At 35.4% G+C, this 17,216-nt stretch overlaps 2 protein-coding genes across 4 annotated transcripts; both read left to right on the top strand.

The window, feature by feature from the left end:
- Positions 1 to 18: 18 nt before the first annotated feature.
- On the top strand, positions 19 to 5,694 carry LOC120489856 (uncharacterized). Of its 3 annotated transcripts, none has more exons than XM_039687041.2 (10): positions 19 to 497; positions 890 to 964; positions 1,189 to 1,221; positions 1,323 to 1,409; positions 1,621 to 1,718; positions 1,814 to 1,944; positions 3,403 to 3,510; positions 3,707 to 3,769; positions 3,859 to 3,924; positions 4,316 to 5,694. In XM_039687041.2, the coding sequence occupies exons 1-10, from the start codon at positions 378 to 380 to the stop codon at positions 4,423 to 4,425; spliced, it is 891 nt and encodes a 296-aa protein (XP_039542975.2). In that variant the 5' UTR covers positions 19 to 377; the 3' UTR covers positions 4,426 to 5,694. The 3 variants fall into 3 exon arrangements, with proteins under 3 accessions (XP_039542975.2, XP_039542974.2, XP_039542976.2); XM_039687040.2 differs by having other exon boundaries at positions 887 to 964; positions 4,316 to 5,692; XM_039687042.2 differs by lacking the exon at positions 1,189 to 1,221 and having other exon boundaries at positions 887 to 964.
- Positions 5,695 to 8,385: 2,691 nt separating this feature from the next.
- LOC120489957 (sterile alpha motif domain-containing protein 9-like) lies at positions 8,386 to 16,533 on the top strand. Its single transcript, XM_039687224.2, is given in 6 exon segments — positions 8,386 to 8,448; positions 9,365 to 9,406; positions 9,705 to 9,799; positions 9,966 to 10,020; positions 11,373 to 13,490; positions 13,493 to 16,533. Coding segments are annotated over 3 exon segments (4,551 nt in total). The 5' UTR covers positions 8,386 to 8,448; positions 9,365 to 9,406; positions 9,705 to 9,799; positions 9,966 to 10,016; the 3' UTR covers positions 15,922 to 16,533.
- The last annotated feature ends 683 nt before the right edge of the window (positions 16,534 to 17,216 follow it).

The following is a 17,216-nucleotide window of genomic DNA, read 5'->3' on the forward strand; positions in this document are numbered from 1 at the left end:
AATAATTGTCCCCCCATAATAATAATAGTTAATAAATAATTTTTACTTACTATTTACTTACCTTTTAATTGACTTATTTATTTTATTTTCATGGCAGATAAATACATTTCTATGAAACAAACTACTCAAATAACATTATAGTGAACATTGAAAGCCGTTATAGAAATACTTCAGTTTTTATGTAATGTATATCCCCCCGGGATATACATTACATACATTACGGTGCGTAAAAATGAAATAAAAATTGAGAACTGCAAAGCAAATGAACAAGAACCTCCCCCATATGTTGGCAATTGACTGAGGACAGCATCCCATTATTCTACAAAAACCTGAAGTGAGGATGTGACGGTTTCAAGGGGAAGTCATGATGTTGCTTTATGTTAATGATAAAGTGTGAACACTTTCAGCTTCCAATACTAAGCATGAGCATGTCGACTGGAAGAGGAGTGCCGCCTCCGCTCTGCCAGGGCTTTCTGAAGAAACGGAAAGACAAAATGGTATGACTATAATGTACACATTGCTAGTGTTTCATGTCTGTCATTTGGAGGAATCATTTAGACAGTCTAAAAAGTATTTGTGTTTTAAACATCATATTATCTAATTTATGATCTAATTAGTACTCATTAGTTAACATGCACGCTTAGAAAATGCGTTTTGCATCTATGAAATACAGGGTTGCAGTTCTTGTGACGTCGCTTGGTTTAAAATTTGTACTTATAAAGATTGTATTTATTTATATATGCTCTACTTAACTGTATGTGTACTTTTGATGTATCTGTGAAGCACTTTGGTCAACATTCGTGTTGTTAAAATGTGCTATAGAAATAAACTTTGACCTTGACCTGAGGGAATCTCTCTGCTCAGTAATTTAATATATTTTCCTCAGAAGCTTCGGTGGGTGACATACTGGTTCAGACTTTACAATACAACACTTTTTTTCTACACTAAAAAACATGGGAGTGCTGTAAGTATTTAAGTGTTTGATTTAATATTTTTATAGTGCATTTCAAATGGTCCTCAGAGGTCAGACTTTGTGTGTGTGTGTAATGTAATGTTTGAGATAAATAAAAAAGATGGACCACCTGTTGAAGAGCTCTGCTTTAAATTAAAAATGCAAATTATTGCTGTTTTGCTGAATATTCTTATTTGTAAGGTTATTAATCTGTTGTTTTTCTATAACCCCAACAGTTAGACCTCAGGGGACAATATTATATATATGAGGTAAAGTTGATTTGTAATATTATCTGAGTATCATTGTGCAGATGCTGGTAATCTGATTAGAAGGTCAAATAAGTGCTCATGTTAACAACATGTTTTAACAGGTTCAGTCTGTGCGGGAGGTAAACAGATCGGAGAACAATCGCTACCTATTTGAGATCACAATGAAAAATGGGAAGAAGAAAATGCTGGTGAGTTTCCATGTTAATCAGGAGATCGAGTGTCTATAATCTGTTTGAGGATGTGGTCTGCCATCAACCACTTGTTGAGACTAAGACAGGACTGTCATAATAGTTTCGTTTAAAAAGGAACATGCATTGCACAGGAGTTATTATGAGTACCCTCTTTATGCCTCTTTAGTCCATAAACATTTGCAATCCATTTGTGAATCTTATGCTATAGGCTGCAGATACAGCTGATGTCAGGCAGGAGTGGATGGACCAGCTATGGAAAGCCATGCTGCTCAATAGCCCCGACAGATCTGGATCTGTCTCTAATGGGTACCGCTGCACTTTAATATGCTTCATGTCAGTGTTAGTATTTGTATGAGATTTATAACGCTCTGAATGTGTTGTGTGTGTGTTATTGAGATTAGGGAGCTGGTGCCAGATAACAACCCTGAAGCTCGGTCTAGCCAGTGTGAAGGATCAAGTACTGAGACCTGCAGCACTTCAATGGACAGCAGATGTGTCTCCATTGGTCAAGAATCATTCCAGTCTTTCACTGGTATTTCCCACATTCATGATTCTACTTTCTCCACTTCCACTTCCACTTCCATGCTGAGTTTTAATGCTTTTCTGTTATACCTTCTCTAATTCAAAACTGTCACTCTTAAAGGGATACTCCACTTTTTTTTGGTAATAGTACTATGGAAGTCAATGAGACCAGAAACTGTCTGGTGACTGATATTCTTCTAAATATCAGAAATTCGGCTGAATTGATTCGAAAACGGTAAAACCCAACTGTTTAACTCTGGAGGAGTTGTAAAATGAGCCTATTTCCAAAAAAAGTGGAGTATCCCTTTAACGTTGACATGAAACAGAATTTGTGATTTTGTGAGTTTTTCTCCTGTGATAGTTTTCCTATTGTGACTTATTAACGTTAAACAGCTTCTCGAACAAGAAAAAAATGTAGGACGGGACTTGAATTTTTCCATCGCAAATTGATTGGATTGTTGGATAGTGGTGGTTTGTTATTGCTGTGACCTCGTGTGAGTGACAGGTTGTCACATCGAGCGAATGTTGATCCAAGAGGGAGGGGGAAACTTAGTCCAAATTGCAGGTTAACCACCACAACCAATTAATGTGTAAATTAAAGTGCTCATTATGTACATATTTAAAAATTTCTCTTAAAATGCGTCAAAATAACATTTATTGGGGTTTCTTCTAAGGTAGCATGTTTTTTTTACATGTTGATGACGTCATAGTCATCAAGAGGGAGCGTGGGTGATAATACACTCTTCTCATTTCTTATCTGTGCATCTTCGTTTCCTTTCCTCGCTTCCTTCCCTCGTGTCTCAGCTCCACCCCTGTAGGATGCGTGGGAAGGAAGCGAGGAAAGGAAACGAGGACGGAGGAATCGAAAAAAGCTTTTTTATATACAGTACATTGGAATACTTGATTACTCGAGTGTCATCAGCAGCGCTAAAAGGATCTGCCCTTATGTTGCTGAAGTTTGGTTATTTAATAAATTTATAATAAATAATAATAAAGATAGGCTAAACTGTTGAAATATGTGAGATGTGTGATTTATATAAACTCGTGACGTCACGCCCAGCACAGTGGAAGGGAGGGGGCGTGCTTAAAATGTTTCTTAAGTAGTAGTACATTTTGGTTTCATGATGACTGTAAGTTTAATAATAAAATGCCTTTATTATATTGTGAAAAAGCAATATTGCGTCATAGTTTTGGTGTAATGGAATTTCAAAGGAGAGATTGGAATCTCTAAGGTTTCATTAAAATATCTTCATTTGTGTTTTGAAGATTAAAGAGAGTGTAGTAAATTATGATGGAGCTTTCATTTTTGGGTGAACTATCACTTTAAGATATATTTAGCAGATTAATATTCTTGCCAACCTTGTGTCTGGTTGGGAAACATCACAGGCAATAAATAATTAAATAAATAACTGAAATTCATTTATGAATGTCTATGAAGAAAGACTCTTACAATAATTTGCGTCCTCAGATGCTGATGAGTCTCAAGAAACTCTGCGCACAGACAATGTACTGGAGCAAAGTACTGAGGAGTTTATACTGACTGACTATGAATATGACGTTCTACCAGCGCGAAAACGTATGTGTAATCAACTTTTTTTCATGAATTCTTTGTAAAATATAATATAGTATTTTAATTTAGAATGTTCACTTGTCTGCAATGCATTAAGGGTTGCCTTGCCAGCTGTATACTTACTCATTGGTAAAAATGATTGCACATAGTTTGAAAGTATTACTCTTGATGATTGATGACGATTTCGAATGATTGATTGCAGTTGCTGAAGAAGTCATCTATGACACTCCCCCTTCCAAATGGTCAACCAATGAGGGAGAGCATGGCAAGTCTCCACACACTCAAATTATACATTTACACTGTAAACATTCATATATTTCGTACAGCGTGCTGTGATTGTTCTCCATTTTACAGAGGCGACTGAGAACATCTATGATGTCCCAAACGCCTTGATTAGGAAACTGACTGAACATACAATTGGTAAGATCTTAGAAAATTACAGGTTGATGGGCATTGTTACAATATTTGTGTTTGGCTCTGTTACTCTTAAAAATAAAGTTTCAATAAGGTTTCGCAGCTTTGCCATGGAAGAATTGTTTTTGGTTCCCCAAAGAACATTTTTCTACTATAAAAAACCTTTTGTGGTAACACCATGGATGTTAAATATTCTTCATGGAACCATTGATGCCAATAAGTAAACAATTTTTTTTTTTAAATATAGAGAATATAGGATTTTCAGTGTCTTCATTTCTTCCTATATCATGTGTCAGACTCAATATTTTACTCAGTAGACTAATATTTGCTATATTATGTATTTTAAAATGAAATGTACTTACCAAAACCAGTGGATGTGATTTTTTTTTTTTCACAGAATCTCACAGCGGCAGTAGTGTGAGTCCTGAGAGTGATGATCTTCTAAATGACATGATAGCATGTTTGGATAGTGAATCTGCTGCCTGGGTCAAGACTGCTCCTTTGTGAGCCTGAGTCACTTTTAGCAAGTCTGTGATGATAATAAATGTGTTGGAATAAACCTTTTATTGTTCATTTTCCATCCAGACTGTCATTGTTCATGTAGAACAATGATTAATCTGTGTTCATGTTGAAGTTTCAAACTTTCCCTGGGCATCTAGACTAGACGAGGGAGGTGTAGTGTCTGGACCAATCAGACACACACACAAATTATCTGTTATATTTAATGAATAATTCAGCAAACTCACTATCCCAACAAAGGTCTGTGAAACTTCTCCCAAATCAAGCCAACACTGGCAGAACCTGGTGTCCTGTTACAGGACACAGTAAGACTGATAAGTTTTACGACCCAAAAGAATGTGCAGGGAATTGATTGTGACTTAATTCTTGAGAAGGATAAATGAACCCTTTTAATCCTATATATGCTGTATAACCATGTGATAAATGTATCTAATTTTCCATCTCATGAGTTTCCTTTTATGTGGTTTGGCCTATGTCTTCATTCTCTCTTCAAAAGCATTTTGGTCTGAAACATGACTTGCATACTATGGTTAACCAAACAATTAAATTACACATTCAAATGCCCTGTTAGAATGCAATGGGTCATTAAAAACTCCAAAGGGAGCGCTTATTGGCTCACGCACCTCCAGACGGTGACATCTTCATGCTTTAAAAATCACTGATCACAAGATCAGCTCTCACTTGTCCTCTTAGCTCTCTTGTGCTCTTAGCCTCTGGCTCTCTCTCTTGGGCCTTCCTGAGAAGCCCTAATGTGAAGATGATGCTGAACTAGAAGTTCCTCAAGGACTCTCAAGCTTGCGCCCGGCTGCGGCCCATTCACCAAAGATCCTCCGACAACCACTGGTTCTCTCTCATCAAGACCACATCTGCAAAGATCAACTTGAGCTTCAACAAATTGCATCAGGACTGTTTTAATTCAAATGGGCGAGACATGCATGTATCAAACTTAGTCTCATTATTTTATACATCAAGTATCCTTTCCCCTTTTTAAGAAGGGCGTGCTAGAACTAAGAAGGGCGTGTTAGAGTTTGCTCAGGCGGTTGATCTACTGAACTTCAAACAATGCTATGACTTCTTGATTTCTTGTATTCTGTTTCAGCTCTCTTTCCCTTGGTAAACTGTATGTATGTGTATTTTTTGAAGTAGTGTAAATATTTAGTCTAGTTAATAAAATCTTGTTCATGTCACACGTGAATTTGTCCATGTCTCAAGCTCATACCTGGAGTCACTAATCATAGATCTTGATTACTTGCTCTAGTTAGTAAGAAAGACATTTCCCATGCCCTGGAAATTTTATTAATTCATTAATAACCAATATTAAGTATTCACGGGATGAACCGAGTAATTGGTTGTAGTGTTAATGTAGCTACATTAAGTCAACCCGATTAACTGATCCAAATATTCATCATCAATTAAAACAAGTTATGATTTATTATTAATATTTCATAGAGATAATTTGCTACAGAGGGTTGGATCTAAGTGTAAATAACGTTTATTAAAATTATTTAAAAGAACCAAAATAAATAAAGTAACAAACTAGGGAAAACAGTAAACGCTCTTTAACTTAAAAAAAAAAGAATCCAATTATTTATGAGAATGAATTATTTATCATCCATAAAATACTTCAATTAAAGATAATACTTTGGTGAATTATATAAAGTCACGTATGAGTCTCTTTCCTTGTAAGATTTTGTACATGCTTCATCCCCCCCATGACCCCCCATAAACATCTGGTGGAGATTATGCTTTTGTTTATTGTACTGAATATGCTATTGTTTTTTTAATAGACATTAATCTTTTTAAAAATATATCCACAAAAGATTTAATTACATTTTATTTATGTATATTTATGTATATTATTAATATGCATGTTTTTCCCTTTTTTTTTGAGTTTGAAAATTGATATTGTTCAAACAACATCAACACAAAAGAGGACCGAATAAAAACAGAACTGGGCACACCAACAATAAGGACAACCTGACAATTTTAACAACCACTTGCATCCTTGATGTTTTACTACTGCCACTATCTGGGGGTTAATTAACTTCTATACAAAGCAACATGTCATATTCTCATAATAAGTCCTGTTTTTGTTATTAACCATCCAGTATTTCCTTCCTTGTCTACTCTACTGTATTCAAGTAGGCCTATGTTTTTTACTCAACGTCCTGTAACTGTTAATCATATTCTTTCCATGTATTTTGTCCTCCCTCTCTATTTCATATGTCTCTGGTATTTGACAATGTTCACTAAATCCATTTTGATGTTTCCCTATGACATATAAAGTGTGCTATTCAACTTATCCCCCATACTTTCCACAGTGTCAGTGTTTTTTTTGTGTGTTTTTTTGGTCTTTTAATTCTTGATCCCACTGTTGTTGCCATTCTTTAAAAAAATATTTTCTATACAATACCATTCCATTCTGATCTTGAAAGCTTAATGTGTCTAATCTCTTTTTTCAAAGCTTGCTTGGGTATTTAACCTTTTATTTCCCATCATGCCTATATGCGCTTGGATTCGAATGATTACATCCTTGTTTTTTTTTATTCTTGATTGGATTGTTATTTCGTAACTACAAAAGATTATTGGTCATATACAGACTCAAGACAGAGACAGAGTCACTACAAATTAAAGCTTTGTTTGTTAATTCTAAGGCTAAGATGGCAATATAAGTCATTTGAGGCCCGCCTGCATATCTCATTTCTCTGACTCCATGGGAACTATATTGCAAAACCTGTTTTCCTGTTATTGGATGATTTGATCCATCTGTAAAATTCGTTTTAAATGTATTTAACTTATTATGCTTCACATATATAGTAAACTCGCTCACCAAATCGGCATGTTTATTCATTGTCTTAGTTATAGCTCCAAATCTACCACTAATGAATCTAACATCCACATAGGCTTGCTAGGCCATATACTTTGGCAAAACTCCTTTTTACATATGCGCAGGTCTCACACTGCTTCATCCTCTGTTCAACCAAAACTTATTTTTTTGTGCTATTCCTCTTTACCAACTGGCATGCACCCTTTTGGTCAGGTCAGGTGTTTGTCTCCATCCCCCTCAAATCCAATAATTAACAAGCAGTTGTTTTTGGCAGATAGGCCTACTCAACAGTAGCTTCAAACTATTTCTCCTGTAATAGCACACTGGTGATGTTCTCATTGCTCTTATAATCTCAGTACTTGAGTCTGTATTATTTCCAGCCTCGCTATTACAGATTTTGCAGCTGCAACATATGTGTTTTAATTATTCGAATAATTTTCATACCGCATTATCCGCAGACAGATGTCCCTTGGTACTTTGACAAGACAAATATATCACACAGGATATACAGGACTACAAAAATTGGCAAACAGGACAGGAAACAGAAACACAGCATGATTAAAGAAGGCCTATGGTATAAAGTAAATAAATCTTATAGCTACATGCCATTTATAAATGACAAAGAAATACAGCGATCTTCTATTTTATATAGCCTAGGCTATATTCTTTTTCTTTCTTTTCCATGTTAAACCATATTCTCATATTCTCTTCGTTTCCTGCTACACTCTTGGTTTTTGGGGTATTTAGCTATTCACATTTTAATAATACAAATTATATATTTTTTTTTCATTTACTTTAGGGGACATATAGTACTTTTTTAAATCAATTTAGTGCAAAATTACTCAAAACTATTAGCATGTATGTGTGATATTACATTTTATGAAGAAAAAAACAAACACTTTTGCGATAATCAAAATTAAATAGGCCTATGATTTTTTTTCTGGATATTGATAGAATTGGTGGTAGAAGCAGAATTCTGCAATCTGCTGGTTAGAAAAAAAAACTGTAGGAAAGTTGTTAAAGGAAAAAGCCCGTCTTGTTAAAAAAAAAGAAAAAAAGAAGCCCGACTGTAATGAAACTTATGAAAATAGAAATGACAGGGCGTTTCCTGGTAATAGCCTATCTAATGGTTTCATTTCTTCAGTTTACCTGCAGAGACGAGCTGCTCGTGTCCATCCTTATGTGTGAGTACGTTGTTTTGTGCTTAAGTGAACCAGGGTCGTATGCAAGTTGTATCACTATTTGAATTATGTTTTAAATTTGCCTCAGTCTCGTAATGTCTATTGTGTAGGCTATTTGAACAAATGTAAAAAGATAGGCTATATTTTTCCCTCTCAGACCCACTACGTTAGCGAAGTTGTCGAAATTAGCGCTAGAATTTGTGATTCAAGTATAAGTGTTTGGTTTAAATTTAAATATCTTACATTCAAAGATTTTGTGTGATTACAAATTGTATTTGTGTATTCAGATCATAGACAGGAAAGGAAAGATTCAGATAGGCTATAGCCTATACGCGGAAGTCAATCCTCTGTCAGTGCCAAAAAAAATGTTTTCATATATTTTTTTCAATAACCCATATATATATATATATATATATATATATATATATATATATATATATATATATATATATATATATATATATATATATATATATATATATATATATATATATATATATATATATATATGACCACACACCTGTGCTGGATTTATTTATATTTTTTTACTAATAAAAAACACCCCAAAGACCATGTGTGACTTTATTATTATTAGGTATTTTATTATTATTATTATACCTTAGTTTAGAACAACCGAATCGAGCCCAGTTCTTTTGTAATGTAGTTTAATTTAGATAATGTTGTAAAACTGACAAAATTGTATTAAAGGGAACCAAGCTATTAATTAAGGGAAAGTCTAATGAGGACCACAACAATGGTTAAAACAACAATCCATATCCAAGAGTGAAATTGTAAATATGGGTTGTTAAAGGGAAAAAAAGCCCGGCTGTAGGCCTAGTAATGAAACTTATGAAAATAGAAATGACAGGGCGTTTCCTGGTAATGTACGTTCTCTGTTCTGATGGTTTCATTTCTTCAGTTCACCTGCAGAGGAGCTGCTCTACCGTGTCCATCCGTGTGTGTGAGTAGCCTACGTTGTTTTTTTGCTTTAGTAAGTGAATCAGGGTCGTATATGCAAGTTGTATCACTGTTTTAATTACGTTTTGAATTTGCCTCAGTTTCGTAATGTTTTTTTGCTAATGTTTCGCTATTGTGTATTTGAACAAATGTAAAAAGACACAGGCTTATAAAAAATATTGTGGTAGCTTGTAAATGCAGGCCTACAACTTATTTTTCCTCTGTTCATATAGTAAACCTCCAAGATTATAAGTCTTGTGCAATGCATGTTCACAACTTATCAAAGTGCCGTTTGTTTTCAGTCAGTCCCCCAGGTAACACAGAAAGCTGACTTTGCTGAGTCATATTCTGTAGCATCTTGTTCAACTTTTGCTTTTCAAAGCAAAAATGATCTCAGGTTTGTTCCCTTTGTTATTACAAAGCAATCATCATTTGATCGTTTCTTAATTTGTGATCTTCTATAATTGAACTATAAACATCATTTGTTAGCCTATGTGTTTTAATCAGTGTAACACAATTCAAATAGATATGGCTCAAATATGATTTTTTTTTCTTTGTTTCAGCAATGATGGCTCAAAATATTTGAAATATGATCCTTGAATATTCCTCACAGAATGGGTGAGCATTAATACATTTTGATGCTTATTTCATGCTTGGTGGCTGCACTAAACGCACAATGAAGACAATATGTGTATCCATAACAAAGGCAGTCTTTGATCCAGTTAGGAATCACAGGAATAATAATATTAATAATAGAAAACTTCCATGTAAACTAAGATGAAGACATCCGTAACATACGGGACAATGAACAGAAATAACTCATGATTTAAATACACAGGGGAGATCAAGTTAAAACAGAACAGGAGCAAGAACTAATAGAGGGTATGTGTGTGACATATACAGTATATATATATATATATATATATATATATATATATATACAGTCGTGGTCAGAATTAATGGTACCCCTGGTAAATATAATCAAAACTGACTGTAATTTAGCTGTATTTTATTATTTTTTTTAAATCTGTATAAAATATGCATTGTTTATCCTTTTGATCTTTCATTAATCAAAAATCGTCAAAAATCTAACATTAAATTGAAGTAAAATAATTTAACGTGTAGTGTAAATCACATTATGAAATAAATGTTTTTCTCCAAAACACATTGCCACAATTATTGGTACCCTTTTATTAAATACTTTTTGCAATTTCCTTTTAAATGAAAGATCAAAAGGATAAACAATGCAGATCTTTATCCTTTTTTACAACTTTTTTTTTTTGTTTAACAGATTTTTACAGGCAGTTTTGATCATATTTACCAGGGGTACCATTAATTCTGAGCACGACTGTATATATAACATTGATATAAGTGATCTTATGGATTTAGTCCTACCTACAGTATATTGTATTTATAAAACGCGTTCACAGGCAAATTTGTTTTATTTATTTCCCCGCCATCTAAATCAGACACATATAAATGTCAGATGCAATTCCTGGCAGCATTTCAATATCCGTGGATCACTGGATCTTTGGTAAGTTGTAAGGAACACAAGTCCAACCTTTAGTTTAAACTGATAATCGTTTGTTTTATTCGCGTTTTTCAGGTTTTTCACGTTTTTATTCACTTTCCTCTTTTGACACTCAGTCCTGCTGAGGGGGGGCGTGTTCTTGCGGGAAAGTGACGTCAATACCTTCTATTAACTACCAGAGAGACTAATCAGGAACACAGGCAAAACGGGAACAGAGAATATGTAACCAAAACAAAATGAAACTAAACAAAAGCCTGACAGCTTAGAGGCAGGTTTTTTTTAAAACTCATACAGTACATAATTTATGAAGATTATTAAATTATTTAGAGATGGACCTTTCAAAATGTGAATTTGTGAAAATGTGAATCATTATTTTTCTCAACTTATTTGGTATTGACATGCCCTTTTTTAAAAATGTCCAATAATTTGCTCTTTTTAGACTACAGTTCTATACCATGGTCGGACTGGAACGAACAGCACGTAAGTGCATGGTCAAAGACAATTGGGATTAAACCAGAGCACATACAAAAACTTGAGAAAGATGAGGTAACAGGACCTGTTCTTCTAACTGTTACAAAATCATATTTAAAAGAACTTGATTTTGGAGGAGGCCAAATACAGCTTTTGCTTAGTAAAAGAGATGAACTTATACAACTAGACAAGTCAAAAACAAATAAAAAGAAATCCAAAGAGGAAGCAAAACATGAAATTGTGTCTTCCAGTGATGACATTACTCCTGAACAAAACTTTTCTACATGTGATATTCTTGAATCAGCCGTGTATTTGCCACAGAGTAAATTTCGGACATTTAATGATAATGACGAACACTTCAGCTACATAAAACATGCCGTACTCCTACCAGAGACAGGTATTGACAATCTGATCACTCCATGTCATGAGTATAAATCACTGGAAAATGCCTGTAAATTAGAACCAAGAAAGCTAAAGATCAAATTTGCAAATGAAGTCATTCGATTTGCATGTGCGTGCATGAATATGCGTGCAAATGGCACAATCCACTTTGGGGTCATGGACAAGACAAAAACATCATACAAACATGGAGAGATAATTGGATTTCCCATTGAAGACAAAGAGGTCTTTGAAGAAGCTTTAGACTACATTGAACATTGTTTTCCAACACAGCACTCTGATGCCAGAAAATGTATCAAGCCCCCAAAATTCATAAAAGTAATTGACAGAGACAGTCAGCCCCAAAACTGGATTGTAGAAGTTGATGTAGTTCCTATAGTGAACGTTGTGAGGAAAAAAATGTATAGTGCCCGTATTCCAAAGTTCAACGAGAAAGCAAATAAAGTTGAATATGAGCAAAAAGCTTATTATCAAAGAGTTGGACCTAATACAACACGTATTACTGAAGATGAACTTGTCAGTTTCATTCAAGCTCTTAAAGACATTGACCAAAAAAGAGAATGTGAAGAAAACCAGAATCCGATACAGGCTAATGTTAAAGAGGACTTAGGAAGAAAACTCTTAGTCCTTCTGACACATGGGAAGAAATACATGGACAAAACATTGCGTTACATTATTGTTTCAAATAGATTTGATCAAGAAAACCTACAAAACATCAAGTTCCTTGCTCACATGAATATCTTCTGTGTTTTTGATTTTGACCCTGACTCAAAATCATCTGGACTTTGTCACAATTACCAAGAGCACCATGCCGTAAACCTGCACTTCCTGCGTGATTATGATCATAGGGAGAACACTGCTGAATTAGTCAAGAAGTTACAGCTCTTTGACAGAACAAGCTGGATATTCTGCAATGGTCGAAATGATTACATTGGAGATGAGTGTCCATGTGATGCAAAAACCTGGATCAAAAACAAGAAAAAACTGTTGAAAAGAGCTATATCTGTGATCTGCAATGAGATTCTCCCTAAAAGATCATTTGCAGTGCTTTTCATTCTCACGTCTGACTTTGAACAACCCCTAGTTGACACATTTCATGAATTCTACGCAGAAATGAGTGGCCATGAGGACATAGTCATAATCTCAGAATCAAGGGAGAATTACAAGAAGTGGTCAAACCTTGCCCAAGTGTCTTGCTCGACGGATGTGCTTGAACAAATCAGTATTGTTGGTATGCAAATGAGTCATGTAGATGCTACAATTCAAAGCATTCAGCTCACCAGTGTTCAGGCCACAAGGCATTTGCCCGTGTCAAACAATGGACTGTGCTTTTTAAAACCTGTTGATGAAGATAGTATGCTCTCCTTAGAAGTAGTCCGTGTTGACCAGTGTGATGAAACAAATGTAAATTTCATGGAACAAGAGCAAATACAAAAAATTGAACGATACTTCTATCAAGGAGGAAAAATTGACTGGTTAAATATGTGGCTGGCTGACAGAAATCAATGTGGGGAAATCATCAAACGTGATGCATATGCAGAAATTAACAAAATGTTGGAAGACCTTGAGCAGACCGACTCATTAAAACGCTCCATTGAAAATATCAACATATATCATCAACCTGGAAGTGGCGGAAGTACAGTGGCACGACAGATCCTCTGGAACTGGAGGAAAAAAGTGCGATGTGCTGTAAGCAATTGTACCAGGCTGCAACTGTCTGTGAGCATGCTGTACAACTTTGGAATTACGAGGAGGTTGACAAGAACTCCTGTTTACCTGTGCTTCTGTTGCTGGAGGATTGCAATGTTAACTATCAGGATGACCTCAGACGAGAACTAAGCAATGCAGTCACAACAATGAAAATAAGTTCATTAAAACTGTGTTTCATCATTCTCTGCTGCAAAAGGTCACTTGATCCAGAAAGAATGTGTAAAACACTGCCTTTACGCACAGTCGCAGTTACACACAAACTATCCCCTACAGAAAAGAAGCTCTTCTCAAAGAAAGCAGAGGCTCTCAAGCCGAAGTTTGAAGCAGAATTTATACTCACTTTGGTGCTCATGAGTAAAGAGTTTGAACAATCTTATGTCACAGACTGTGTTAAGAAATGTGTTAAGGAAATTGATCATTCATCTCTTCAGACACAGTTGATCAAATTTGTGGCACTACTGAACAGCCATATTGAGGATTCTTACCTGTCTGTATCACACTGTGAGGCATTCCTAGGTTTAGGAATTCACTTTGACAAATCGGATCAAATGGCCGAATGTCCGGAGTCGTCATGGGCTGATGAAGTTCGACACCAAACATTTGAAAATTCCTTAAGTGAGCAAGCCAGGTTTTTTTTCATACAGCTGAAATCTAGTGAGACACATATCTTCTCTGTGAGAATAATTCACAATTTGATAGCTAAGGAGATTCTGAAGCAGCTCTCCAGCTATCAGAGCCAAAGTGAAATAGCAATGAGTCTCCTTAAGGACAAAGTGCTGTTCGACCACAGATTTGGAAGAGAGGAATTTCGAAAGTTTATCCGAGATCTGTTTATCAAACGGACCAAAAAAAGCAAGGGAGATCCAAATGACAGTTGGTTTTCTCCTTTAATAGAGCATGTTAGCGAGACAGAAGATCTGGAGAAAGCCATTGACCTTTTAAAGGAGGCTTACACTCGTTTTGATGAGGACGCATTTGTTGCTCAACAGCTTGCACGACTGCTTTATGAAAACAAATGTTTTGAGGAAGCAGAGATTTGGGCTAAAAGAGCCAAGTCTCGTCTCCCACAGCACACATATATACTTGACACACTGGGACAAGTATACAAAAAGTGGTTCTATGGAAAACATGATGCCATAAACCAAAAAGATCATATTCAACCAGAGGATGTCACTGATATCATTGATACTGCTCTGAAAGGAATCATTACTTTTAGAGAATCTGAAAAATGCCCCCAGTCACAGACTGTCTGCTTGAATAATTCTTATTTTGGAGAAGTTGATATTGGATGTCGATTGCTTGAGCTCCTGTCATATGTTGACATTTTTTCTACTTCAGAGGGAAAGAGGAAGTTGATGAATTACCTGCTCACTGACTACATACCAAAGGAAGTAGAGAAAACTTGGCAGAAGTTTCATGGCCTTTTAAAAGGAATGAAAGATAGCATTAGAAATGCCCTGGAATGTATTTCGGAGGATCTTGCTCGCTTTCAGAATTACAGTTCTGAAGATGAGGAGGAGTTTGATGAAGGAGAGCCTGAAACGGTAAATAATCCAAGAAGATGGCTCCTCAGGAAAAGTGCTGTGTATGCCAAGTTGTTCATCTCATGTGACATTGCTGACATTGGGGCTTCTGATACAAACACAGTTACCCCATTAATGAGACAAATGAAGTCTTTCCAACTCGGAGGTGGTAACGTTACAACAATTCTTTACCTGCTCTCTGATAAGAAGAAACAAAGAGCTGGAGAAAAACTTGAGGAAATAATTAGCCTTTTCCCAGCTAACCTGAAAAGGGATCTTGACCAAACGGAGCTCATAAACTTCATCTTCTGTCAGATAGCGCTCTCCTGTGCTTCACCTGGCTCTGGAAAAATTCTTGCCATTGAAGAACTTCAAGATCTCAGTAGGCAGTTTTGCAGTGAAAAGAGAACTGCCTTACCAGATACTACATATTTGCTCCTTTCACTGTTATTTTGGCCTGAGGATCCAAGAAGCAACATTGCCACGAATGTAATAAAAACGCTTCACAGATATTCTGAGATTAAATCTGCTGCCTCAAGAAAAGGAAGGATTTTCACCCACTTCCTCCTCGGAAAAGCAAGGGGTCTAAATAAAATTGTGCACAAGAGCACAATTGAAAAATTCTGCAAGGGTACCCTCAGTGAGAGACGCCTCAAGTGGAAAGGCGGTGAAGTCTGGACTAACCCAGATGTTGTTAAAGTGCTTAAACGGGTAACTGGATACACCGACAGTGGAAATCTGTTTGTTCGGGTATCTGATCAAAGCAACATCAGAGTCATTCCACTTTTTAATGCCTCCTTGCCAAGTTCAAATGAGAATGTGACCTTCTACCTTGGGTTTTCTCTTCATGGAGTAGTAGCTTTTGACATCAAGGTAGCAGAGTGAAACCATATATATTCATATCACTGTAAGGGAGCTTAATGATATGAAATATATGTAGAATATGCAGCTGCATTCTTATATAAATTTTGTTCTTTTTGACATTTGTGTCTCATAAACCTGTTTTAAGGAAATATTGTTGAATGATGAATAAATAATCTTTATTTCTAATTTTATTTTGGCTGGAAATCAAAAATAGCAGTGATGTTGTGTTTAGTAAATAATGTTTTAAAGTGTGATTGTATTTAACCATGCTATCGTAATTCTATAATCCTATATTTTTTGAGGCATGGTTTTCTCATCTCTTTAGTGATGCAACAATACAGTATATACATTTTTTTGGGTGGTGACTTTCAATGAAATCAATACACACACACACACACACACACACACACACACACACACACACACACACACACACACATATATATATATATATATATATATATATATATAATACAAATAAACTTTAGAAACTGTTTTAGAAATATGCCTGATATTGCATTACAAAACTTACAGATCATATTTACCATGTTGAATACAGTAGTTCCAGTTTGCAATTATGTGTTTTAATCCTGATACATTAAACGTGTGGTATTAAATTATTGTTGACTCCTACTTAATGTGTCCCGCTGAAGTCCTTTTAAATTACCAATGACATAACATAACATTCTACAACAATCTACAATTGGTTCCTACCAACTAATCAAATAAAACAGCTTGTGATTTTTTTCTCTGCCTATTCCATTCTGTATGAGGTGCTTGAAGTTAAAGCAGTTAGATTTAAAAAAGTATTAAAAACTACAGCTTTTCCTCCATCAATTTACAGTGTGTTGTTTAAATTCTTGAATGAATTTAAGTATCAAGGTCAACTGTTAACCAGAGTCATGCTGTTAACCTTTCCCCGCCAGCGTTTTTTGAAAAAAAGTTGCCTACCACTGCCAGCATTTTTTATCTTTTTCACAAACGTTTCATAGCCCCCTGCATATTTAGAACAAAACAGTGTCGTAATTCAGCTTCAGTATAGTTCAGGGTTGAATCATTTCTGTTGTAAAAAAGTTATTATTTCAGTTAATTAATCTATATAGCCACTCTGATGTCTTCATCCAGCTCAGTTCAGTTCTCATTTAATGGTGTCATTATAGCCGCGTGTCCATAACCCTTCAAAATGCGCAAATTGAAAATACGCACAATGGAAACTCGTCCATTGCTGCAGCAGCTTCAGGTTGGTAGCGGTAGTGGGTAGTCCCATAGGGTAGTCCCTTTCTTTTACTGTCTATGGGTAGTCCAAGGCATTGTTG

The sequence above is a fragment of the Pimephales promelas genome, chromosome 3, assembly GCF_988280905.1.
Source record: "Pimephales promelas chromosome 3, fPimPro1.hap1.1, whole genome shotgun sequence".
Taxonomy (NCBI): domain Eukaryota; kingdom Metazoa; phylum Chordata; class Actinopteri; order Cypriniformes; family Leuciscidae; genus Pimephales; species Pimephales promelas.